Here is a 24,746-nt window from a genome sequence, read left to right as displayed (position 1 = left end):
CAAGGATATGTGGGAAATCTACAATTTAACAGTTCAGTCAACTTATATGATCTGGGAAAAGGCTGCCTGTCAAAACAGACTCTGACTTCAATCTTCACCCACTTCTAACCCAAGAAGAATAAACTGAGTGTTACTTAAAATCCTGCTGGGTTTTTCCCTTTCGGAACTATTCACAGGGAAAGAAAATATCAAAATCTCTCTCCCATGAATTACAACAGATATCTGAATTGCCACCCAAAAGCATTCTAGAGGGTGGTTTTGTGTGTCTATTAAATAGAAAAAGGAGCAGAAATTGAGGGCTTTTGTTCTGAAGTCTTTATACAATATTCCAACTCTCCAAGAAAATGAGCAGCCAGTGTCCCCAAACTGCTGATGGGTGAAGGCAGATGGCGTCTCAGAGAAGACAGAAACCTCTCCTGGAAAGAAATGTCTGTCATTTCCCCAACGGGTTGGGTTAACTGTGGTCAAACTTTCATTCAGCTCCACTCTCCAAGGTCACATCCATGGTCAAATAACTACTTCCCACCCTGACCCCAGGTATAAGTATGGAAAGAGTGATCCAAGGCACAAAAAGTATTAAAGTGTTCAAGATGCTAATCTATTCCTTCTCCAAAAGTCCAACATTAAACAACAACCGAAAGCCTACAGCAACACCTTAAAGTAGAAACCAAATAAATCTGACAATGTGGGGGATGGTTGAAACCTCTCTCGGAAAATAAAGAATGAAAGGAGTAAGAAAATAATTTTAGAGGCCTTAAAATCTGGAAGTTGGATATGCTTTCTCTCTACAACCCTGAAGTACCTACCAAGATTTTATTACATCTAATTATATATTCCAACAGTTCCACCCATAATACATATTGGAGTTTTGTATTAATAGCTGAACTACAACTAGCCATGAGGGTTGAGGGGGAAGAGAGAAATATAACACAGGAAGTAATTTTCTCCTCCAATCATTAAGACACCTTAAAGAGAAGAGGCATGATGTGTCACCTTTAGAGATGTGGTTTGATCTGAAAACCCTCTGAGGGGAAAACCTTTTTAGTGACTCTGAACACTGGCTCCCACCACATTGGGGACCCACCCACCCATCTCATCAGACCTCCAAGTCCATTGTTTAACTTCTGAAGTAAGTATTCTCAATGAATCCCCATTCTCCCTCTACCACACCTTCTAAAAAAAATAAATTAATTAATAAGAGTGTGGATTTCCCCAACTCAAGGATAACTCTCCCTCCCACTGTCCACCAATGGCGCATGTCCAGGACTCAAGTGGCCACCTCGGATCTGCGGAATCAGCACCGGGCTAAGCGTGGTTTCCAGACCGGGTTGACAATGATCAATGGAGCTATGGAAACAGAAGCCGCGCCGGAGCCTGCTGGCCTCCCATCTGGAGCCTCACAGACACTGAAGGTAGGAGGGCGCCAGCTCTCGGATCAAAACAATCCCTCCCTCCCCGGGGGGGGCGGTGGCCCATCGGAATCCCCAGCCTTGCACCCACCACGCGGGCCCACGCGCCGCAAGGCGGCACCGCCGCACTCGCGAGGCCCAGGGAAGTGAAATCACACATTCCGGCTCCCAAATAAGGAGCGAGGCTAAATAAACCTCTGAAATCCGACTTCTCCAAACCAACGGACCAACCAGCTCAATGAGTAATGGGTCCTTTGTGCCCGCAGAAAGGAAGGAGGGAGGAGAGGACGGGGAACCACAACACCCGAAAATCACTTCCTCGAGACGCGGTGGAATTAGCAGAAGTGGTCCCGAAGCCAACAGTTCCGACTCGGCTGGATCCCGCTCAAACCCCAAAATGGCAGAGTCCTCACGAGTCCTCTCGAGGCCCCGCCACTCACACCGGGAGGTGACCGGAAACGCGGTCTCCGCGGCGTGGCCGGCTGGGACCTGACTGTCTCGCTGCCCCTCGCCCTTGCCGAGCACTTGGCACCCTTGGCGCCAGGACCCACGGCCCCGCCGCGGCCGGGACGCCCCGTCCCAGGGAGGGGTCGGCGCGGTCACGCTGAGCGACAGCGAGCTCCGCCCGCTCCCGGGCGCTGGGGGCTCGACCCCGGGAGCCCCGTCCGCCCGCCCTCTCCTCCCCCGGGCCTCAAACCTACTTTCAGGGCGAATTTCTCTTGGGTCCTCTTGTTGAAGATCTGCAAAACTTTCCCGTTGATGCCCAGTCCCAGGACCTGGGTGGTGACCTTGTAGTCGTCGATGATGGCGTTCTTCTTGATCTGCAGGCTCGACCTGACGTGGAACTGGGGAAACTGCTGCGGGATCTGCGGCGGCAGCTGGGCCGGGGCGGGGGGCTGCGGCGGTGGCGGCGGGTTGGGGAACAGCACCGGCGGGGTCTGGCCCTGGGAGTTGGACAGCATGGTGCCGGGAGACGCGGGAGCGGAGGCCGGCGGGCCCGCGGCCGCTCCCTCCTCCGGCTCCGGACGGGGTCCCGGCCACCCCCCGCCCGGCGGCGAAGTTTGCTCCGGGCTGGAGCCGGCTTCCCCCGCCCGGCCCGGCTCCAGGCTCGGCGGGTCGCGGGGCTCCGTGGGTCCCGCCGTGCGCCGCTGGCGCCCACCGGCCCTGCTCCCTCCCTCCCACCCTCCCCCCGGGGCCTGGCGCTCGGTGGAACGCGGGACGGCAGGGGCCCAGCCCGGGGGGGAAAGCGGCCGCGCGACAAAGTAACCAGCCCGGGGGCCGGCGGCCGCGTCACAGCCTCGTCTGCGTCCGGGGCCGGTCCTTAAAGGGGAGGGTCGGAGGGGGCAGGGCTTGAGGAGGCGGGGCGGGGCCGGGGAGGCGTGGGTGGAAGGGCGGGGCTGGCCTTAAAGGGGAGGACACGAGACTCACCGAGCGTGGCAGGCGGGGCTGGGGGGTCTGGGGGATAGAGAGTGGGAACCGAGAAATCCTAGTTCTTAATCGGGGCTACCAAAAGAGAAGGGGGAGTCGTGTGAAATTAGCTGTTCAGATAGAAAATCCACTTTTTCCCAACTGTCTGTCTCTTAGCAGCAGCCAATTGGGAGAGGGGGTGTACTTTGAAGGCGAGGAATGACTGGAAGTGCGGACCGAAAGAGATCTCAGTGGTGAGCTGGAGCTACATGGGCCATACATCCTAGAAATTGATGTGAGGCAAATATTAAACATTTTCTTAGTTGAATATTTTCCTCTGAGTTTTGCACTTATTCTCTCATAAAGTTATTGTTTTTCAATAGACATATGTAACTATGAACAATTTAGTAATTACACCTTTGAACTTTTTTTTTCATGTAAAATTACTTTAAAAAAGGAATACAGGGTGGGAAGAGGATGGATTGACATTCAGACTGCCTGAATTCCGGGAAGCCTTTAACAACTGGCTGGCTGCATGAGCCCAAGCAATGCGCACCTGCGCACGTGTGTGTGTGTGTGTGTGTGTGTGTGTGTGTGTGTCTCTCCCCCCTCTCTTTCCCTCCCCCTCCCCACCTTTCCGGAAGAATAGCAATACCTTTCGAGGAGTTGTGGAGAGAATTAGATAAGACAAGGAACATAATAAAAGGGAAGGTCTGGTGAATAGGTTCTGATTTCCAATGTGGAAAAGTTAAACCCTGAACCTACAGCCATGAGAAGTGAGTATTTTTGAAGAAACCGAGTTGTAGTCCAGATTAGCAACATGTCTCCGAAAAAGATATCAAGGATCTAGCTGGACCTACATTGTAGCCCACATCAGGGGAGGAGACTAGGAAGGCCCTAAATGTAAGCTGCCAGAAGGCCTCTATACATATTCTGATGGGTTTTGGGGATGATCATCAAATATATCTCTGCTGGTCTTCTCCCAGCTCTGACTAATAGAACAGTAGGGAAATAAGCCAAAAGAACCAGACAGGTGAAGACAAAACCTCAGTTTAATTACCCATAAGGCCAAATTAGAGAATGGGGCTTGACCTATGGCTACACATGGCCCCTAATGTGTCCTCCCCCGCAACATTCCAGAGCCCCCTTGTTTGGAGAGACCCAGCTCAGGAAGAAGGAGAGAGAACATCCTGAGGACAGAGGCTCTTGGGACTGAGGCCAGGCAGGGAGGGAGTAAGGGACAGAGGGGAAGGCAGGCATTACCCTCCCATTACAGTCTCTTCCAGGACAGGCAGGGCTCACTCCAGGAGAGAAACAGTTCCCCTAACACAAATATTTGCTCTTTTCAAGCAGAGTTCATTTAGTGTACACCTTGACTGAGTACAAGGTGCCATGCTTGATAGGCCCTGCGGTGGTGAATAGCTTTAATCTGTGGGGAAGAAGACAGACAGGTGCAAGGGAGGCAGCATTGCAAAAAGTGGCACAGAAACAGGTCCGGAAGCCAAAGGCAAAAGGGTTCACCTCTAGCAGCAGGAACCAGAGCTTCCCTGACTGATGCGGTGAGACAGACAGTTCCCCCAAACCCTGGCTCTTCAAAGACAAAGAGACTGCCTAAGGCCAGAGAGATGAAAAGATGCCTTTACCTCATCAGATCTATAGTACTGTTGTCACCTCCCAAGGCACACTTAGGAGTTGCTGGAGGACTGAGAGGAGCGGGCATGGGTCCAACTGCTCAGTCTTTCTCAGGAGGTCCCAAGTCTGGGGCCACTCAGGGCTCTGAGCTGGTCTTTTTTCCTCTGCAGAGGGTCACTGGGAGCTTCCTACTGCCTGGCATTGAGCTATCACCTGCTTTTCTCCACGAGGCTTAGAAATGCGAAAAGCGCTTTGTGAACTTTCAGAGGCAGCCAGGCATGTGGAAAGAGAATAGAATTCAGAGACAAATGACCTGAATTCAAGTCTGTCCTCAAGTTGAGTTACCTTGAGCAAGTCATTTATCCTCATTTTGTATCTGAAAAAGAGAAAAACCATAAATTCTGCTTTGAAGACTGAGTGATAATTAAATGAGGTGGTGTTTGTAAGAACTCTTCTTCATAAATTATCATAACGAAGTCAGTATTATCATTATTGAAGCATTACTGACTTGCTCCTCTGATCTATGCTCACTGCCTGGGAATTGGTCCCTGATATCGAAACTGCCTGCCTACATAGCTGGGGCTCTGGGGAGGTGTCGAAGCCCAGCGACCTAGGAATAACAAGAGAGTTGAAACTCAAGCTGGGGAGTCCTTCTGGAATTACACGGGCCAGTTAGGCCTGGGGGCAGGGGAGCGGGCGGGGCACGCAAGGACTCTTAAGGGCTTGCATACAGTGCGTAGAGATTACATAAACTGCACACAACACACAGAAAACACACATATATGAACACAAACACAAGAATAATGTAACAGACAGAACAAATGCCTAATACATAAATACTAACTGGGGAGTTAGATGGACTAAAGGAAGAAGCACTAGACAAGGGGTGCAGAGTCTTAAGTTCCATTCCAGGTAACCTCACGTACGTCTGCTGCTCTCCCGATTTCCTCTTTCTCGTCTGTAAAATAGTGATAATAACATTTGCCCTGCCTTCCTTGTAGAGCTGTTGTAAGGATGAAATATTTCCCTTAGGACACAGAAGTCCAAAGTCCTATTTGTATAACACCAAACTTTCCATCATCTGTAAAGAACTACCGAAACAGTTTTTCTGGATGTGCAGAAGCCCTTTACAAGTTAAAAGTATATATAAATAGAAAGTATTGCTTTTGCTTGCTATTCACATGCAAACACATATATCATGCAACACTGTACACACGAAGACAAATTAAAGACCTCAGGCACATAGAATTGGATTAATTGTGATCCTTATTGATGACACACCCTCATCATTGGGTCACTGTTCCAAATATCTCTGCTTTTATTTAGTTATTAGTTCTTTTTAATAATGCAATAGCACCTGTGAATCCACTATCCAAAATTAAAGCTATGACTTTGACAATAACATGTATTTAACTAGGTGGTTCTTCCACTGCACTCTCAACCCACCCCTGTTTCTCCAGCCAAAGAACCATTATCTGGAAGCCAATGGCCACCATTCCCATGTTTTCCTTTTATATAGTTGTATTTCATAAGGTCACATTAAAGGCCTAGGTGTTTGGCCTTCATGAAAGTTGAAGCTTATCGTGTCTTAAAATGGAGATAAGGGTGACTTTATCAGCAAGAGGAGGTTAAAAGAAGGAAACACCTTGTCATAGTTTTAGAGTATTCCCCACCTTCTCATGGTGGTGTCGATGGCGACAACAATCACTGAGTGTTGACTCTGTGGCCAACGCTGTTCTCGGCCCTCTACCTGCACTGTCCCATTTAAATCTTGTATAGACCTGTGGCAGATTGCTATTTGTTTGGGCCAATACCCATTTTCCCCTCTTCAACAGTCAAGAGCCTCAATATTTGGCTAAACGTATGGACTGCTTAGACTAAAAATTACGTTTCCCAGCCTCCATTACAGCTGGCTGTGTTCATGAGATTAAGTTCTCGCCAATGGCTTATAAATGGAAGTGGTTGAAGGGAAAAGATAGACACTGCTACTTCTCCTCTTTTCTCTTTCCTGCTGGCAGGAATGAAAAGTTAATGGTTGGAGCTCAAGCAGCCATCCCAGGTCATGAGGTGGAGGCTACAGGTTGAGGATGACAGAGCAAAAGGATACAAGAAGCTTATGTCCGAGGGAGCACAGATTCATCATATCAGCCCTAAACCACTTACCCAGACTTTTAAGAAAGAGAAATAAATGTCTTTCTTGTTATAGTAATTGATGTACTTGGTTTCCTATTATTCACAGCCAACCCTTTTCCTAACCATTATACAACCCTATGGAATATGTACTGTTATCCTCATTTATCTATTCTGTAAATGAGAAAACTAAGTCCTAGAGAAATTAAATAACTTTCCTAAGGTCACACAGATAATAAAGGACAGAACACAGGTCTTTCTGACCCAAAGTCCATGTTCATGGCCCTCATCCTAGATCTTGAGCAGACACATATCCACATATCTTTCTTGATGTCAGAAATATAGTGTGTGCCATTTCTGGGCATGGCCTAAAGAGCTATGAGTTATATTTTCATTTTAGATAAATGTTAAACCTCCCATATTCCAATTTCCTTCAGTCTTCTAGAATGGAACTGTGTTAATTTACATGGCTGGGTTAGATTATAGGACAAATCACGCATCCATGATGATCTCTCTTCTCCAAGCGTCCCCGCCCCGCCTTCACATCATCGGGGAGTGTGAAAATTTCCTATTTTACTATGATGTGACATTATGAATAGATGACAGAGGGCAGAAACCTACAAAGGCGGACTTCTTCGAAGGTTTCAGATGACATGCCTTTGATAGGAAAGGATCATTCACAGACTGTAGAATACGCATATGTGCACAGATAAAGTGGCCTTTGTATTTACTGCTAATACTAGTACCGCAGACAAAATATTGCAGAAACGAGTATGAGTCACAAGAAAAGTCTTCCCACTGAAAATTCACCCTTGGAAGGAAGATAATTTGAAACTAGGGAGAGAGAGAAGCAGTCTTCATGTCACAGGCTAATAATTCTTTGATAAAATGAGAAATTCTCCAAAGCAAGAATGACAGATATATAAGAATCATGAGTCACAAACATTTCTGAAATCTCCGGAAGTGCTAAGGGCTGATCCGCAGAAAGAAATTCTACCCAAAGCAGGTGCTGTCGGCAGTGTACTACCCAGGTGGGAAGAAACGCCCTGCTCCCCACCACAGTGCCCTTGTCTGTACTTCATTCTCTGACAGTTTCACACCACAGCAGGAAGCAGCTGGAGCTGGGGGGGAAGAATGGGAATGAAAAGAGAAAAAAGGAAGTACCCAAAGGAGAACGGAAACTTAGCCTCGGTACCCCGACAGACACGGCGTGGTCCAAAGGGACTACAAATGATACTACTTAGGCCTGTATCATGCATAATTATAAATTCTGCAGCTTAGTATGGAAAACAGAGGGAAAAGAGGTAAATATTCCACTATATTCATGCTGGCTCAAGTCTAGTGTCCCTGTTAGAAGCTTTGCTCCTCCAGACTAACCTATATCTGCCATGTCAATTGCAACTCAAATAAATATTCACCCTGGAGAGTGAATTGGGGAAGGGAGAAAGGAAAAGGGGATTTGCCATCCAAGAACACAACCATGGTGTGTCAACCTGAAGAGTTATTTGGTCTTTGCCTGGTGACCTGATGACCCCTGGATTTTTCCCCTCCCTCACTTAGGGTAAGTAAATGGAAGTAGTAGAAAGATAGAGAAAAGGTGTGTGTGTGTGTGTGTGTGTGTGTGTGTGTGTGTGTGCGCGCGCGCGTGTGTGTGTGTGTAATTGGTAGTCATTTCCTAAGGGTATGTTGATAAATAGCTTTACATAAGAACATAACTTTGAGGTCGCAGGGCATAGTGGAATCAAATCCTAAACTCAAATCTCACCTCCATCACTTACCACTATAGTAACTGCACCTCAGCATTCTCTTTCAATAGTGAAGGGGGTGATGATATTCCCTAGATTAAATACATATGCAATATCTTGAACTGTTACTGACACGGGATAACTGGCCTCTATAAATGTGAGCTGTTATTATACAGTAGGTACTTTCATACTAATCATCTCCTTCAATCCTCTCAACAAAGCTGTAAGGAGTAGTATTTATGCTATTCTGATCATCGAAAATACTGTGGTCCAGAAAGTTTACATGACTGACCGAAGTCATCACACTACAGCCAGAATTCAGACCGAGGCTTTTCCACACATGTCAGAGTTCATGTTCCTAAACGCTCTTATATGTGGTCCAGCTACCTGACACCTGCCCGGCCATGCCGGGGAAGCCATGCCAACCTGTGTGCGTGGCTCAGGAGAAGAAGATCTGCAACCCACGACTTACCCAGATTCCAAAGACTCTCCCTCTAAGAGAGTTAAAAGCAGTGACTAAAGTTATTTCAGCATTCATGAGTTTGGGTTCCTAGCATGTGTAAGCTTACTCTGTACCCATCAAACAATAACTCCCCACTCCCACCCTCCTTCCTCCAGCAACCACCATTCTCCTTTCTGTCTTTATAAATTTGACTACTCTAGGAAACTCATATAAGTGGAATCATACAGTATTGGTCCTTTTGAGACCAGCTTATTTCTCTTAACATAATGTCTTTAAGGTTCATTCATTGTTGTAGCATGTGTCAGAATTTCCTTCTTTGTTTAAGGCTATATTGTATACCGCTTTTTTTTTTTTTTTTTTTTTATCCATTCATCCCTGGCAGACACTTAGTTTGCTTCCATCCTTTGGCTATTGTGAATAACACTGCTAAGAACATAGGTGTACAAATCCCTGTTTGAGCTCTTGCTTTCAATTCTTTTGGGTATATACCCAGAAATGGAATTGCTGGATCATACGGTAATTCTATGTTTAATTGTTTTTAAGAACTGCCATGCTGTTTTCCACAGCAGTTATATCATTCTACATTCTCACCAGCAATGCATGAGAGTTTCAATTTCTCCGCATTTTAGCTAATACTTGTTACTTCCAGGTTTGGGGTTTTGTTTTGTTTTGCTTTGCTTCGTTTTTTTTCTAGTAATAGTCATCCTAATGGGTGTGGCCTTGAGAGGGTTTACCTGTGGTGCTCTGGGGCTCATGAACGTAGAGCTTCATCTAGAAAGTCCTCACTAAAGAGGTGACATTTGACCTAGGCATCTACAGCTGGGCAAGAATTCTCTGGGCAGAAAAGGAAACCACAGAGGAGAAAGGTAACACTGAACAATGGACTGAAGAGAGATGAGAACTTGCATGGCCTGTTTCAAAGCAGCAGGTGGTCGGCAGGGGCTGGAATGTAGGGTGTGTAGGGAAGAGGATCAAGATGCAAGGCGCAAGGTGAGAGGCAGATTTAAGGGCCAGAAACTCCACTAAGGCTTTGGACTTCAGGCAATTGGGAGCCATTGGTAATGTGTGTGGAAGGACCTGGCAGACTCCAACACATTATATAAATGTAAGAATTTAGAACAAAAAGGAGAGACACGTTTTTAAAGAAACATAGGTACCAAAGACTAAAATGCAGTGCCTGGAAAATGGAAGCAGCTTCTGGCATCTGCCAGCGAGGACACTGTGTCCCCAGGGTGCTGGCCCTGCCCCATGCCATCCTGATGACTCCAGGTACACAGGTAACCAAGCAGCACAAGCAGCCTGACCCTGCTGACTTTTCCAGCAGCCCCTGCTGGCCATAGATGGGAGAGTCCTGGCATCCAAGCCAGGGGGACCCGGGAGGGGAGCAAATCCTCCGTACTCCGTCCTGGACCATTGCACCCAGCGATGTATCATCTTCTAGTGCAAGATTCTGAGTCATTCAGACACTTAAACCAGAGCAGCCACCTGCCTCTGAAAGCCTCTTATAAGCCTGAAGTCGGGCCCAAACAGGCCTCCCCAATGCAGATGTCTCACTGTCCCTTCTGCCATGAAGAGAGCGGCAAAAGACACTTCTTTGTATTTAACATATAGGAGATTCACAAAATCACGGAATTCTTTTTTTTTGAACCTTTAATACATTCACATGGTACAAAATGCAATAGCCCAAATGGACATACAGTAAACTGCTCCCCCCAGCCCTGACCCCTCAGCCACCCAGCTCTCCGTTCATTGCTTATGTGTCCTTCTAGAGATGTTCCAGCCGGGGACTGTGTTTGGTCTAAATCCCAGGACATCAGATCCTAAACTCGGCAGTCATGCCATTAAGAGGAAAGCCCTGGACCAGCCATGTCACATGAAGTCAGAGCTTGGACATCCCGTGGGCCGGCACCAACCTTAGGTGCAGCTTCATTCTTGGGTGCCTGGGGTCAAAGTGTCCTCACAGGAGTGTGAGACTTCTCCTGGCATCGTGAGTGAAGCGGGCAATTCCTTATGAAGCGATAGGGAGTGAGGGATGACAACCAAGGGCGGGAACTGGATACATCATTAGGAAAGACAAATCCTGGGAAAGGTGAGATGGGGGTAGATGCTCCCTGGTTGTGTGAGCCAGGAGGCTGAATCTGGGGCTGACTGACTGCTCACTTATATCTGCAGAGCTGTTTGATGTAAAGACCCCTATAACTCAGATGGAGAATGACTGGAACGGCAGCAAAGAGGGGCATGTGGACAATCTTCCCCTGGGCCTCCCCCAGATGGGTCAGAGGTGTTTCTTCAAGTGTTGGTGCAATCACAGCTGCCCAGGCCACAGAGTTCCCACCCACGTCACTCCCCAGGAATCTGGTTCTTGTTTACCATGAAGAAGTGTGGTTATTACAGAGCCCAGTTACCCTCCTCCAGCTTCCCCAGAGAGTGTGTGGAGGAGCCTAGGGCCTGGGCAGGGAGAGTTGCTGAGTGGGAAGACCAGCAGGCCTCCGGGGCCCTGGGCCTCCCAGAACTCCCTCGCCAGGACCAGTCAGAGAGGGAACCGGTGGGACTCCCAACACACCTGGGACCTACCTTCCTAGAGAGTTGGGAAAAGAGAGAGCAAGGAAGCAGAAGAAGCAAATGAAGGTGAACAGGCCAGGAACAGCTGAAAGGGACCAGGAAGAACTGGATTCTTCTGTGTTCTACACTGTGTTATGAAATCAGAGGAACCTGGGCAGGGAGTAAAGCCTCTGAGGAGATTTATATTCTGCAAACTTTGTATCCAGCACTTGTGACTTGCCCAATGCTCGCCACAGCATTTGACACATATTTCTGCTGGATGGATGGAATGGAGGATGGTGGACGGCACACAGAGAAACACAAAGAAAAGCCACAATAATAACTCCCACTACTTGAGCATTTATTATGTCCCTGACATGGTTCTAGTTATTTCCATGTGTTAACACAATGAATCCCCATAATGACTCTACAGGATGGGTGTTACTAATATCCTTCCGATGGCCCAGATGAAGAAACTGAGGCCCAGTGAATTTAAGTGACTTAAAGTAAGGACTGGGGTAGGGATTTGAATGCGGGAAGCTAAGACCCAATACTGTCTTCTTAGGCACCATGCACTTCCAAACAGAGAGCAGGGCCAGCTGGAAAGGGACCACCCAAAGACAGGCAGCTGCTACAGCTTAGGATAAAGCTCTGAGTTTTTCTTTTTCCATCAATTACCCTACTGTGACCTCATCCCAATCCCAACCCCTGGGTGGGCTCCACTGGACCCCTATTCCAGGCTCAGAAAAAAATTATAATAAGACTAAAATGGTTATGCTTTTCCCAAAGCAAAATTCTAATAATCTGTTAATTTGGCTCAAGATCTTTGTACGAAAAGCACAAAAAGGCGTGGGCCCCAGGGACTAAACCAGAGGTCTGCCATTCCGCGTGCGCGCGCGCTCGCTCTCTCTCTCTCTCTCTCTCTCTCTCTCTCTCCTTTATGCCTTTTTCTCTTCTGTTCCCTTTGCATTTTTCAGAACGTTGTCCAAATGAGGAGGTATTTCTGAAACACCAGCTTGGTTCATTCACTCCCCACACAGCTGTCTGCTCTTTCTTCCTGAGAAGCTGAGCTAACAAGGTAGTATGAAAATCAGGTCATTTCACCATTTTTCGGCGTTTCCAGAGGCCATGGTGCCGCAAATGGAAATGTCAATGTGGGATAATTGCATTGGCCCTGACGCCTGTTTTCTGACTACCACTTATCCATAATCGATTCCTGAAAAAGACAAAGGATGTGAGTAATCAGCCAAGCAGATGGAGAAGCAGGCAGCCACCAGAAGAGAAAACACAGCTCCCCCGACTGGAGAAGGGAGAAGGGCCTCTGGCCCAGGGAATGCGCCTGCCGTGGTGACAGAACAGGCTACTGAAGAAGGCACAGGGCTCTGACCGGCCTCAGCAGATAGGGACCAGTTAATCACTGGACTAGTCCTTTAACATCTCCTGATAGCGGTGGGAAGCTCTCTCTCTAGGAAATGGAGAAGGAAGCAGCATGGAAGAACCCTGAGGATATCACACGAGGGAGGAAGCATGGTGTTAGAAGAAGGTCAAAAGCTCACAAGTCCTGGAAACCAGTTATTTAAAGACACTCCTTGTGAAACAGACAGGCACACACACATAGTTTTCTTTCGCTGGCTTCTTTGCCTTTAGGTCTGGCTGAGAAGATGGGGCCAGGCACTTATCACTGGGCATTTTAGGCAGTTTCACTTCCTGTTTCTCATGCTGAAAGCATAATAATCATTATCATGATAATAATAATTCCACAGCCTTGCCTTTGCTTCCTATTTATCTAGGGCCTCCCAGAAGTGTGTGTATAAGTGGGAGGGGGAGAGTACAGTTTATCTACTGTATCAGTCAACAGCTGGGGGTGGAGACAGCCCGGAGGTGACAGTGACAGGTAGGAATTAGCAATGGAAATTATTAACCTCATTTTATTTTACAGGAGGAAGAATCTAATTGGGTTGGTAGTTTCCCCCATTGGCTATTCTCACCAAAGGGACATTTGAAAATCCCTTCTCCCAAGGTCCTCCAAAAATAAATCCTCTCCAAAACCTTTCTGTCCATCCTCCAATCTGCCTCAGTCGAGGAAATCCTTCTGATCCTAGGCCCAGAGAATTTAAGCTAACCTCCTGGAGTCACACAGCAGGTCAGCAGGAAAGAAGGGACCAGGCCGGGCTTCTTTTGCAACCATGAAGAGTTGTGACCAAGAAGGGGATTTCCAAACCTAAGGGGAACTTGCAAAGTTGTTAGGAAAAACCACGATTTCTGCTAAGGAAAAAATATGCAGTCCCTGCAGACTTGAAACCCGAGGACAATGAGAGACAGAGAGAGAGCTCTTACGGAGAATGTGCTGGAAGCATCAGAGATTAGGTGGGAGAGAGGAACAGCTTCCAGGTGTTGGTCAGGAACAGGGCTTCAAGGAATGGAGGTGCCAAGCCAGCATTTTCATTTTTTTAAAACGCCATTGAAGAGCTGGACTTTTAGGACAGAGGTTGAGCCCTTTCCACACTCTGGGACTCAGTTGGGAGTGGGAGGGAGCCATTATCTTAATGACAATAGCGACATAGTCTTCCTTTAGGGCCTGTCCTTCCCTTGGAGGAAACAGGTACTTCAAAAATCCTCTCTATATGAACAAAAAAGGCAGGTAAGAGAAAAATAAAACCATCAGAGAGAGCCCCTAATTAATTAAATTTTTTTTTTTTAAAGAAAATCTCTCTCTCAGACACAGACAAAGACACACACAGACGCACACCACACAGACACATCTGAAGCACTATTTAGCTACACTGAGGATGAGTGAATGTGCTCTCACATTTATTTGTTGTGATATTTATTGTTGTTAATTCGCCCCCCCCCCCCCAAAGAACATCATGGGGCTAGATGCTGAGTGACTGGTTAAAAATGTGAAAATGAAAAGTTAACTGTGATCCTATAAATAATCAACCTTGGGCTGTCAGGTATCAAATCAGTGCAGAGAGGGAATAAAAATAATATCAAATGCTTACATGGCAATCGCTATGAGCCTGACTCGGTCCTAAGCACTATATATATTTGCTCATTTAACACTGTGATACAGGCTGCTACTATTATGGCATTATTATTCTTACTCATTTAGACTCTGGCTGTCTCGGCACTCCAGAGCCTGCAGAAAGGCTAGGTTATTTAGCTGCTCGCCTCTGCCTGTCTTCCAAGCAGTAACTATTGGTTACATAATTCGCAGGACCCAATGCAAAAGGAAAACTCAGGGGTCCTCTAAGCGCCAGTCCCTGTGTGACTTCATAGTCACATGTCTATGAAGCTGGCCTTGCATGGAACCTCCCCAAATCCTTGTACAGAACTATCTTCTATTATTTTAACCTGGTGTGTGCCCAACTCCTGAACAAGGAAAGGGAACAGAGAAAAACATATCCTATCCCATCACATTGGGCGTCTACATACGGCTTTGTTGAAGAAGGCATTCCACAGCTAAAGGAAATTTGCTTTACAAAGCGGATCTAGATGAATTTTAAGATCTCTCTTGATGCTGTGTTAGGAGATCTGTCCTCTTATTCACGCCTCTCCCCACATCCCACATCTGATTGGCAAGCAGTTCTCGCTGATTCTATCTCAGCACGGCCTCCTATATCCTGCCCTCTTTTCCATCTCCCCTGCTACTGCCCTAGTTTTCTCTCACCTAGGATATTCCAGTAGCCAGCTAACTAGATTCCTTACTTTCAACCCCCATCGTTTCCAATTCATCCTTCCCTCTGCTCGTTACACTTAGGCTTTTATTAGTTCCTTTTTAGGACGTTCTCTCCCCTGGGTTATAAATTTCTCCGGGTGGGTTCTCTATCCTGTCTCCTGTGTATTCCTCAGTAGTCCTGAGAAGGCAGGCTGTGCCTTCTGGGTGCTTCTATGACGTTTTCTTTGCACACCTCTCCTTTTCCTTCAGGCCTGGCCTCTCAGAGTCTCAATTACAGCTCAGCCTCTCAAAGTCTCAATGGAGAGAGCACTACTCTTCTGTCAAAATTTCAGAGGAAAGCATGACATCTAAAGTCCTCTCTCCTGTTACAATCAAAATGCGGCCGACTGGAAAGATCTGTCTGCCAATGAATTGGTAAGGAGAGGTAACGGTGAGAAGCTGTGGAGAAGGCTGATTGGTGCTTCTTGCTTGAAACTGTAGATATTGGCTTATTTGGCCTGACTTTAGAAAGGCAGAGAGGTCTGACTTCCACAATCGTCAGTGCCCATCACAAAGTAACTGGCAGCTCACGATTATTTTAAAGAGTGATAAGCCTTAGCCGCTTCTTTAGGAAAGAAACCCCAATCAGAGATGCTTTTCCTCAACATTTAAAAAAATCTTTCTGGTACCCTGATCTCATTTTAAAACCAACTTAAATTACCTTGGCTCCAGAACATAACGACTACCATATCAGTGATGATGCATTCAGCTGAAAAGGTAACTAGCAGTGGCTTAAACCGTGAAGAAGCTAATAGTTCATAATAAGACTGAAAGGAGTTGACCTCGGGTTGTCTGGCAGCTCAGCGAAGTCATCAGGCACCAACAACGATCCAGGTCTTTTCATGCTCCTGCTTTGCTTCCCTGTGGCTCAGCTCATCCTCTCACTGTTGCAAGCAGACTGTAGCAGCCCTAAGCTTCACACGCCCAGACAACACGGTTCAACAGAGCAAAGAAAGAGTTAAGAGTAAAACAAAGACTATAAACAAATTTTCAAATTCTAAAGGCCTTTGTGACTGTTATTTATCAAGGGAAAACATGTTTCCCAGAGAACCTCACGGATTTCTTTCTATGTCCCCTTGGCCAGAAGTGGGTCACAGGCCCTCCAAAACCAACTACTGGACAAGGGAAGAATTCCCAGGACTTGTCCCCTTGGGTGAGGGAGAAGCTTAATTCACAGGAAGAAAGAGGCGGATGGTTTTTGAGTAGATACCTCACTCCACTCACCTGACTCTTTCCCCTGATCCTGTAATATATTTGTCCCTGGCGTCAGTCCTGCATCTCCCTACACTTGCCTGTTTCTCCTCTTGCCTTCCCTAGAAAACTCCATGCAGGAGCCATGTAATTGCGTCGCCTGCCTCCACATCTTCACCTCTTCCTCACTCCTCAGCTCTGCCAAAGTCCAGCTCTTGTCTCTGCCACTCTTCTATCTCCTTCTTACCTCAGCTCATTCAGTTAAAACCCTCTGCTGGGTTTGACATCCCTTCTTCCTCAAAACTCCTTCCTACCTTGATCCTCTGAATTCTACTTCTACATCTCAGCCCACTTCTCATTTCCTTCAGTGGCTCTTCTCTTCTGCCTGTCCATAAAATGTTAAGGCTTTTAGGGCTCTTTCCTTGACTGTCTTTTAATCATTCTCTACTACTTCCCAGGTTTCAACTATGAGCTAACGCTATACCTATGACCCCCAAATCCACAAATCCAGCCAAATATCTCTTGAATGTGTACCCGTCGTGGACTTCCATCATTAGGTATTTCCAGACACTGTAAATTCATCAACTATAAAATTGATTGCGTTATCTACACACACACACACACACACACACACACACACACACACTGCATCATTCTGCTGCTCAAAGAGGGTACCACTGTCTGTCTACTTGCCAAAGGCAAAAGCTGGTCGTCACCCTTGACTCCGCACTGTCTCTCACCCCAATACTCAATCAATGACCAATTTCTGCTCACCCTTCTCCCCGCCATCTGTTTCCTTCCTCTCCAGTCTCATGCCAAGGCCCCGCTTTAGGCACTCACCGTCTTGCATCTGGATTGTGGCACCTGCCTCCTAACTGGTTTCTGGCCTTTCTCTTCCCAATTCAGTCTTGGAATATTGCTCCAATATTTTTTAATGCAAATTTCATCTCATTATTCCTTTAAAATCTTTCAATAGCTTCCCAGAGCCTAGAGAAATGAGCCACACTCCCTGGTACAGCATGTGGGGCTCTTCATGGCCATGGCCCCAAAATCATGAGCACTATTTTTAGTCTAATCTGTAACTATTTTGTAGGTTAGATTGAAGAGGGGTGGATGGTGACAGAGAAATTCAGGAAAAAGACTCTTCTAAAATACTTTTAAAAAATCTCTATCATTAGGTGCACAGTTTTGGGTAAGCCCATATTGCCCCAGGCTCCTTGAATACACACAGTGCCCAATGAATATTTACTGATTTGAAATTGCCGTGTGTTACTTTCCTTTGTGTTTTAACTTGTCCAACTGCTTAACATGATAGACAGAGTCATACAGCCCATGGATCTTAGCTAGATCACTAAATTTCCACAAATTACTTACTCCATGGCCTTATATTAGAATTCGGAGGTAAAAATAAATGTACCAAGTAATTGGAATGAATGGGTGGATGAAAGAGGCATTGTGGGAAATGATTGATAAGACCTTGTTACTATTAAAACCCAGGTGCCCAGAATAAGTCCTATGCCCTCCATCCCAGGGAAATGTAGCCAAGTTCTTGGATCTGGAAATAATAAAAGACATGACAGTTTAGTATGAGGATGAGAGGGGTGGCCCGTGTGGGTGACTGTGTATTGGGTGGGGAGGGAAAAGCAGAGAGAGAAAACATATAACATTAACAAATCACAACAACTACAGTCAATAAATAGAAATTGGAAGGCTCTATTTCAGATCAAGGCAAAGCAACACCCCCTTTCACATTTTTTCAGTATTAGAATCTCAACTTTAAAACACCAAGGTCAGGACTCAGACAATTGGAAATATTTTCTTTCTTAAAATCTGACAAAAAAAGGAGCCAATAGGAAATGGAACTGGAGTCAGAAAAAAGAGTCATTTCTGGAGATGCATCAGTGAGATTCTCCAGTAGGTGGGAGGGGGCGAGAATTAGCATAACTGAGCTTCTGCATGCTCTAAGGTAAAGTACCTCATATACATTCCTCAGTCAAGGCCTCTGCGCCACAAGGTAAGAATGATTGTTCCCACTCCTTGTCTTAACAAAGAAAAACCTAGCCCTGTACTTAGTAAGAGACAGAGCCAGCACTTGACCCCAGATCTTTCTGATCCCAAAGCACAGACCTTATCACCTCTCTGTGACCATGAGCAGCCACTCAGAAAGCCTCCTTTCCCATGAATAGCGATCTATATGTCCAGATTCATTTATTCATTAAACAAATCTTAATTGAGTGCTCATTATAGGTCTGGCACAAGCTAGGATATGGATTAGCTATGGCTCTGCTTTGGGAGGGGTATTCGAGGACCCTCTAGAGGTGCCTTCTGGCTACAGATTTCTGCAACTGCAAGAAACCAAGGCTGCCAAGGCTCCCTTCTGTGCTGTTGTCAATACCTGATGAATTCCCACTGGGAAGGGGTGGAACACTGTGGCCATCACTCTTCTGCCCAGGTTAAGAAGAGCAGAAGGAAAACCCAGCAGGAAGCCCAAGAGACAAATGGACTCCAGCAGTCTCTCACAGGGTCCTGTGTCAAAAATAGTCCTAATACGGAGTTTCCCTTGGGGATGGTGAAAAAGTTCTGGAGATGGATGGTGGTGATGGTTGCACAACATTGTGAATTACTCAATGCCACAAATTATACACTTAAAAAATGGTTAATACGGTAAATTTCATATTATATACATCTTACCACACTTAGCAAAATAAATTCTTGAAAACAGTTTTGAAACTCACTGTGCAAACATTGCTCCCAAATATGTACCTATCCAAACAATTGATCATTCAGACCATTCATACAACTCAGTTCATTTTAGTTTTAAGCTATGAGTACAAAAAGGGAAAGAAGGAAGCAAGGAAGGATGGGAGGGAGGGAGGAAGAGAAGGAGGGAAGAAGGAATAGCGAGCTCCATTATTAATGTGTAGAAGGAGTCAGAGCCATATTTGCACTGTTTCCCTGAAGAATAAGAAGAATTTGTTCTTTGGGCACGTTTCCCGCCAGTCGCATCCGGCATCTGATAGAGTCACAGTGCACTAAAAGGAATTTCCAGTACGGTGCCTAAAACTAAAACATAAATCAAAAAGACTGTTAAATGACAACAAGAAAATAGGCCCAGGACTGTCTTTCCAGCCTGAGTGCCATAATCACCAGGTCACTTTGACCTGGCCTGGCAGACAGCCCTGGGTGGCTGGAAAAGGCGCCTTCCTGGCCAGGATGGAAGGAGCCTGGCAGCCATGAGGGGCTGAGCCATGTGGGGTATCTCAAGTCCAGGTAGGAGTGACAGTGATGCCAGCTTCCAACAGGGAAGACTACCCCAGCAATAAGACTAACTGGGTCCCAGGATCAGGAAGCGTTCCCCCTCACTCCCCCATACTGCCCACCCACAACACCGTGATAGGCAGTGGCTTCCCTGGGAGGCAGGCAGCGCCTCTATCATCTCCACATTGTAAGGAAACAGTTAGGCTTGAACGAAGATGTTCAAACAGGTAGCGTCTTTTCCTCTGTGGAGCAAAAGGAATGACTCAGTGTTCTCACTGGAACTGGGCTCCTGACCAAGCATAGCTCCAGTGCTTTTCCCACTGTAACGTACCAGTCCGTAAAACTGAAAGAAGCTCCTGACCAGGGGCCGTAACTGCAACCAGAAGAAAGAGAAGGAAGCCAGAACCCTGGACTCACACTCATCTCTTTTTTGGAGCTTTGGAGGAGAAACTGCCACAGACTAAGGTAAAGAAGTTGCCCTGTATAACTTTATCCTTATATTCGCCACCAGAGGGGGCAGTTGCTCCACACCGGTGGTCTTCCTGCAGCAGCGAAGGTACTTGCTAAGGGTGAGATCCCAAAGCCCGAAGGGTCATTTTAGCTCTCCCCCGCCCAAGTGCTGCCTGCATTTACTTAACAAACCTCACCCTGTTGTAGATAAGGAAGGCACTGCAGGATCATCTGGTCCCAAGCAGCTGGCTATTTCCCCTACTCTTGGAGAGCTCCAGAAATAGATTCCAGCACCTCACTTGGCTGCTGTCACAAAGCTGTCAGTGTGGGCCACTGGCCCCAGGGATAGAAGCCAGGTGAGAGCATATTACCCCCCCCCCTCCTGACTGTGCATCAGCCCCTATGGAGACAGCAGGACTTCTCCTTCTCCTACCCAAGAGCCCCAGGCACATGCTTCCATCTTTCTGTCCACCTCACAGGCAGTGTCTGAGAACAATAGTTAGAGCCTTGGCCTGGGAGCCCAAAGCCTGGAGCCCCTTCGTCTGTCTTTTGAGATCTCTGTCCTGAGAGGCACCCATTGTAGAGATGAGTTTGGGCTCTACCTACTTCAGAATCTACCCCTTCCCCTCCTTGTCCCCAACACATCTGCCTTTGCTTCATTCTAGCTGGTGTCCTCAGAGGAATGGCTAATTAAATTGAAAAGAGCTGGCCTATTTTGGGTGTTTCAGCTAAGACCTGGAGGAATAGCCACAAAGTTTGGAAAGAAGCCCAGGGAGAGCTTTTCAGTCGAAAAGCTGTAGATTGGTTGGTTATTCCAGGATTGGCAGGTCCTAAGTCCTATAGGTGAATCGGTCCAGTTAAGGTTCCATCCCATTCGTTGGGTTGTCAAATTTGGGGATGGGGCAAAAACTGGAGGAAGGGGAAATATTCTCCTGGGTAGTCTTGATCCAAGTTGTCCTAGAAGAAGAACAAATTCATTTATTTGGCCTTGTTATTTGTAGCAAAGTAATTTGTAGCAGCCACAGTTTGGACATAAGAATTGTTCTCTGAAGAAAGATGGCAGGAGTAGGGACCCGAGGCGGGTAGGGTGCGGGGTGGGTCACGGATGGGAGCAGACGGACAGATCTCGGTCTCAGGTTCCATCACCCGGATTTGAACAAATATAGTTTCCTCCCCCAAAATTACTTTCTTTCCAAAAAGAAACCTCATCTTGTCATTCCCCTGCATCAAAACATCCTTCAGTTCCTTATTTTTCTGCTTACCTGACAAACTCCTTAACTAAACCTATAACATCCCTTTAAAATTGGCCTCATTCTTTCCTACCAGGTTCAATTCCTGGCATCCTCTGCTCTGGCCACCTGGAATTATTCATCCTCCCTTCTTCGTGCTGTTTCTACACATTTTGAGTCCTCTGCCAGGGATTCCTTTCTTTGCCTAGCAAATTCTACTCATTCGTGGACTTGCACTGCAAACATTACCTCTCCGAAGTCTTTGTTTTAAACACCTCTAGGAATTAGTCACTCTGCACTGTGCATCCTTGGAACTTTGACCATGCCTCCAGCACACCGTGTCCTTCCCAAACACATTTTCAAAATATGTTTAATCATCCAGATATCCTGAGTCTCCAGCACAGAGTCCAGCTAATTTTTATTGATGAATTAGGACATCACTCTTGGTGGTGGAAGAAACCTGACCTCCAGAGACCCCAGCAGGGAACACCGGCAGTTTGGCAAGTTGGCCCCCTCAGGTGAGGTAGGTGAGAAGGAATGTGTGGAGTCAGACAGGTACCATAAGGTGGGTGTTTTTGGCCATGGCTATTAAAATCTCAGGGAGAGAAGATCTGAAGCCTGACCTTGCGGTGGATCGAGTTGCTAAGCGGCGATCTGCTCCAGTGAGGGGAAACACTCCCGGCTCTTTTCTCACCTGTCGTCTGAGCCCCATCTCCCGTTCCCACTTCCTCCAGGAAAGGCTTCCCCGAACATTCTTGCTCCTGCCTTTTTGGCTGGAATACCAGATGCGGGAGGTCTTATCCTTGGCGGACAGCACAATGCTGGTGCATGTTTTGTGCTAAAAAAAAAAAGTTTATTGATGCTGATGAAATTGTCTGCTTAGGATCATAGAGACTTCTGCCCCTTTAAACAAATTCCACATCCTTCTTCACTGCCTCTGTCCCGGGACTGCACTAGCCAGACGCTCGTCTGGCTTTTAGCTAGATTTGGCCCACGGGAGGCATGGGAGTAAGAAGAGGTGGCAGCATATTTGTCCACTCCATTCCCTCCTGCTGGCCGGAGATTGGCAGTGCTTGCCTTCCTCTACCGAGGTCCACAGCTTCCCCGCCCCCAGAGCGGCAGTCCTCTGCTACAGCCTCACCCACAGCCATGCGCGCTAAGGTTGCAGCAAACACCTGAACTCAAACCTCCCCTTGCCCCATGTGGCTATCTCTGAGGGCTTCAATGTCCCTTCATAGTTTCCTGTAACCCTGCTCATGTTTTGTAAATGACTCGCTCATTGGACTCTCCCAGTTACTCCATTCTGAATGGGGATTAGACACAGTATCCACAGGAACCTTTCTGATCCCCAAGTCGAGTTCTCCAGATGCCTGCTCAACATCTGAATGATTATGTTCCATGAACATAGATCTTCGGAATATGTTCCAATCTTCTTGATTTCTTAAATTTTCCAGCCAGAAAAAAAAAATGGGCATTTGTCATCAACCTTAGGAGTAATTTCCATGGAGTTTGGAGTCCCACATTAGCTCTTGGAATCATAAATAATCTCGCTCCCTCCCTGTATGTTCAGTGTTTTTCTGGACCACTTAGATACGTAAACTTGGAGTGGTTTTCTGGGGGGTGGGGAGTTAGGGATCCCAATTTCTCCCTTAAACATCAACCCTCTAGTCAATAATCTTCGAACTGTTGAATGTGCCTACCTTCCCACCCCACAGCCCTCTCCCTAGTTCGGACTCTTTGAGTTCAGGCTCCTCGGGCCTACAACAACGCCCGTCCTCGTCCACTCCCCATTCCACGGCATCGTGTCATTCTGCAGAGAGAGTTTTCTGACTCCTCATGGTCCCCGGAACCGCTGCGCAGCCACCTCACCGCAATGAACAGGTGCTCTTGGCGCTGCACGCTTCCAACCGTAATACATGTGGCATTTTCTCACCATGAGGATCTGAACAAATGAACTCCTTGACCCAAGGTTCCCCAGCATCTCAGGGAACTCAGATCTGAACAAGGCCGTCTTCAGCTTGCTGAATCATTTCACCTAGTTCTAGCACATCAGTGGAAAGATGAATTCCAGAGCGAAAACTCCCCTCCCAGGAGCTTCTGCCTCTCTGCTGCCCCAGATTGCCTGGGGGGCCCTGAGCGCCAGATCTGAAACACGCTTTCTTGAAGGGAAACTGAGGGCCACTGCCCTGAGTCACAGGAGAGTGTGGGCGGGAGAAGGCAGAGGGCTCAGGCGGACAGGTAGACAAAGACAGATGATGTCCTGAGCTGGGAGGGCTGAACAAAGCTCTGAGAAAGAACAGATACGCAGCGGTGTGCATGCCTGCTGCGCTGGAAACGATGACTTCGGCCACATTAAGACTTGGTCATGGAACTTTTGCCAAGCTTTCTTCCCCTTCCACTCCTCTGCCCACACTGCCCTCTCCAGCGTTATCACCCCTTCCCAGTGCCAGGACCTGAGGACTGATAGTTTTGCCTGGAGTAAAGTCCAACTGGCTGGCTCCCTCCCTGGCCTGAATTGCCCCTTCCCCCTGCTCCTCCCTGTGCACCCCACAGAGAAGAGCTGGCACCCTCACCCACATAGTGCCTCGTGCCAGATGAGACACTTGAGCCGGGAGATTACCAGAGTGCTCTTTTTAACCAGCCTGGGCTCATGTGACTGGCTTTTGTCCAGGCAGACACACGCAGGCCAGCCCTCCAGGCAGGGCACACAGCACAATTTATTTCTCACTGGGTCCTCTGCGGGCAGAGCTGGCAGGGTGGGGCTTTCTCATTGTATTTAAGCCTCAACTGGCGCCACTGAATTGCCCCAGTCTCAGCCTTTGCCCTTTTCCCAACCCAGTAGGTAAAAATAACCCCCCAACCCCCAATTTGGGGAGTTCCTGGGACAGGGGAAGGAGGGTTGCTGGGAAGGCGGAGCAAACACTGCATGGGGGTGGGGCTACTGTTGAATGGGGCATGTGGGTTTTTTTAGTAGCAGGGAAGGAGAGTTTGGCTGCAAACCTTGGCTCTGCTATTAACTGAAGGGAAGAGCCTGGGTACCATTCTTAAATAGTCCCTGGGGCAGGAGGCCTTATAGATAATGCGGGGGGAGGGGGTTAGTGAGGAAAATGGTCATGGCTAGTGATGGATAGGGATGGTCCCCACGAACTTCCTTCGCTGACCTCCACCCCCCATCCTTCGCTTTGGTTTTCTTGGACTCCTAGGGCATCTTAGTCCATGTCTGCCTTTTTATGTACCTCATTGTATTTTGATTCTTTACCTGAACTTTAACTTCCCACTAAATTTTGGAGCAAGGACGGCGTCTCATTCATTTGAATTGCCCACCACAGCGTTTGACACACAGGAGACGATGGGCATTTACTGCAAGATGGAAGAGAAAGCCAGCCGAGAGAGGCGGGCGGTGGGGTCTGGCGTCCCCTGGGGGAGCCCTGCAGAACTTGCAGTTGGGAGTGCAGCTGGGGAGAGAGGACGCCCCGCCCTCCTGCAGTAGTTCCCCGCAGGGTTTCTAGTTTTACAAGCTGTGACTCTGTGGTCTGAGAAGTCTGAGTCTTGCCTCCTCCTCCGGCCCCAGCC

General features: G+C 47.4%; 1 protein-coding gene and 1 long non-coding RNA gene across 2 annotated transcripts in view; one reads left to right on the top strand and one right to left on the bottom strand.

The window, feature by feature from the left end:
- The window catches only part of MAPKAPK2 (MAPK activated protein kinase 2), a 44,672-nt gene extending 41,974 nt beyond the window's left edge, over nucleotides 1–2,698 (bottom strand). The window contains exon 1 of the mRNA XM_016129236.2: nucleotides 2,111–2,698. Within this exon, the coding sequence (XP_015984722.1) occupies nucleotides 2,111–2,371 (261 nt within the window). The 5' untranslated portion in view covers nucleotides 2,372–2,698. The remainder of the gene's footprint in view (nucleotides 1–2,110) is intronic.
- Nucleotides 2,699–2,899: 201 nt separating this feature from the next.
- LOC118612959 lies at nucleotides 2,900–6,661 on the top strand. Its single transcript, XR_004955312.1, has 2 exons — nucleotides 2,900–3,070; nucleotides 6,467–6,661. It is a non-coding gene; the product is annotated as an uncharacterized LOC118612959 (long non-coding RNA).
- The last annotated feature ends 18,085 nt before the right edge of the window (nucleotides 6,662–24,746 follow it).

The sequence above is a fragment of the Rousettus aegyptiacus genome, unplaced genomic scaffold, assembly GCF_014176215.1.
Source record: "Rousettus aegyptiacus isolate mRouAeg1 unplaced genomic scaffold, mRouAeg1.p scaffold_m13_p_17, whole genome shotgun sequence".
Classification (NCBI taxonomy): Eukaryota; Metazoa; Chordata; class Mammalia; order Chiroptera; family Pteropodidae; genus Rousettus; species Rousettus aegyptiacus.
Note: the sequence above shows the minus strand (reverse complement) of the source record. Positions and strands in the feature narration are given on the sequence as shown.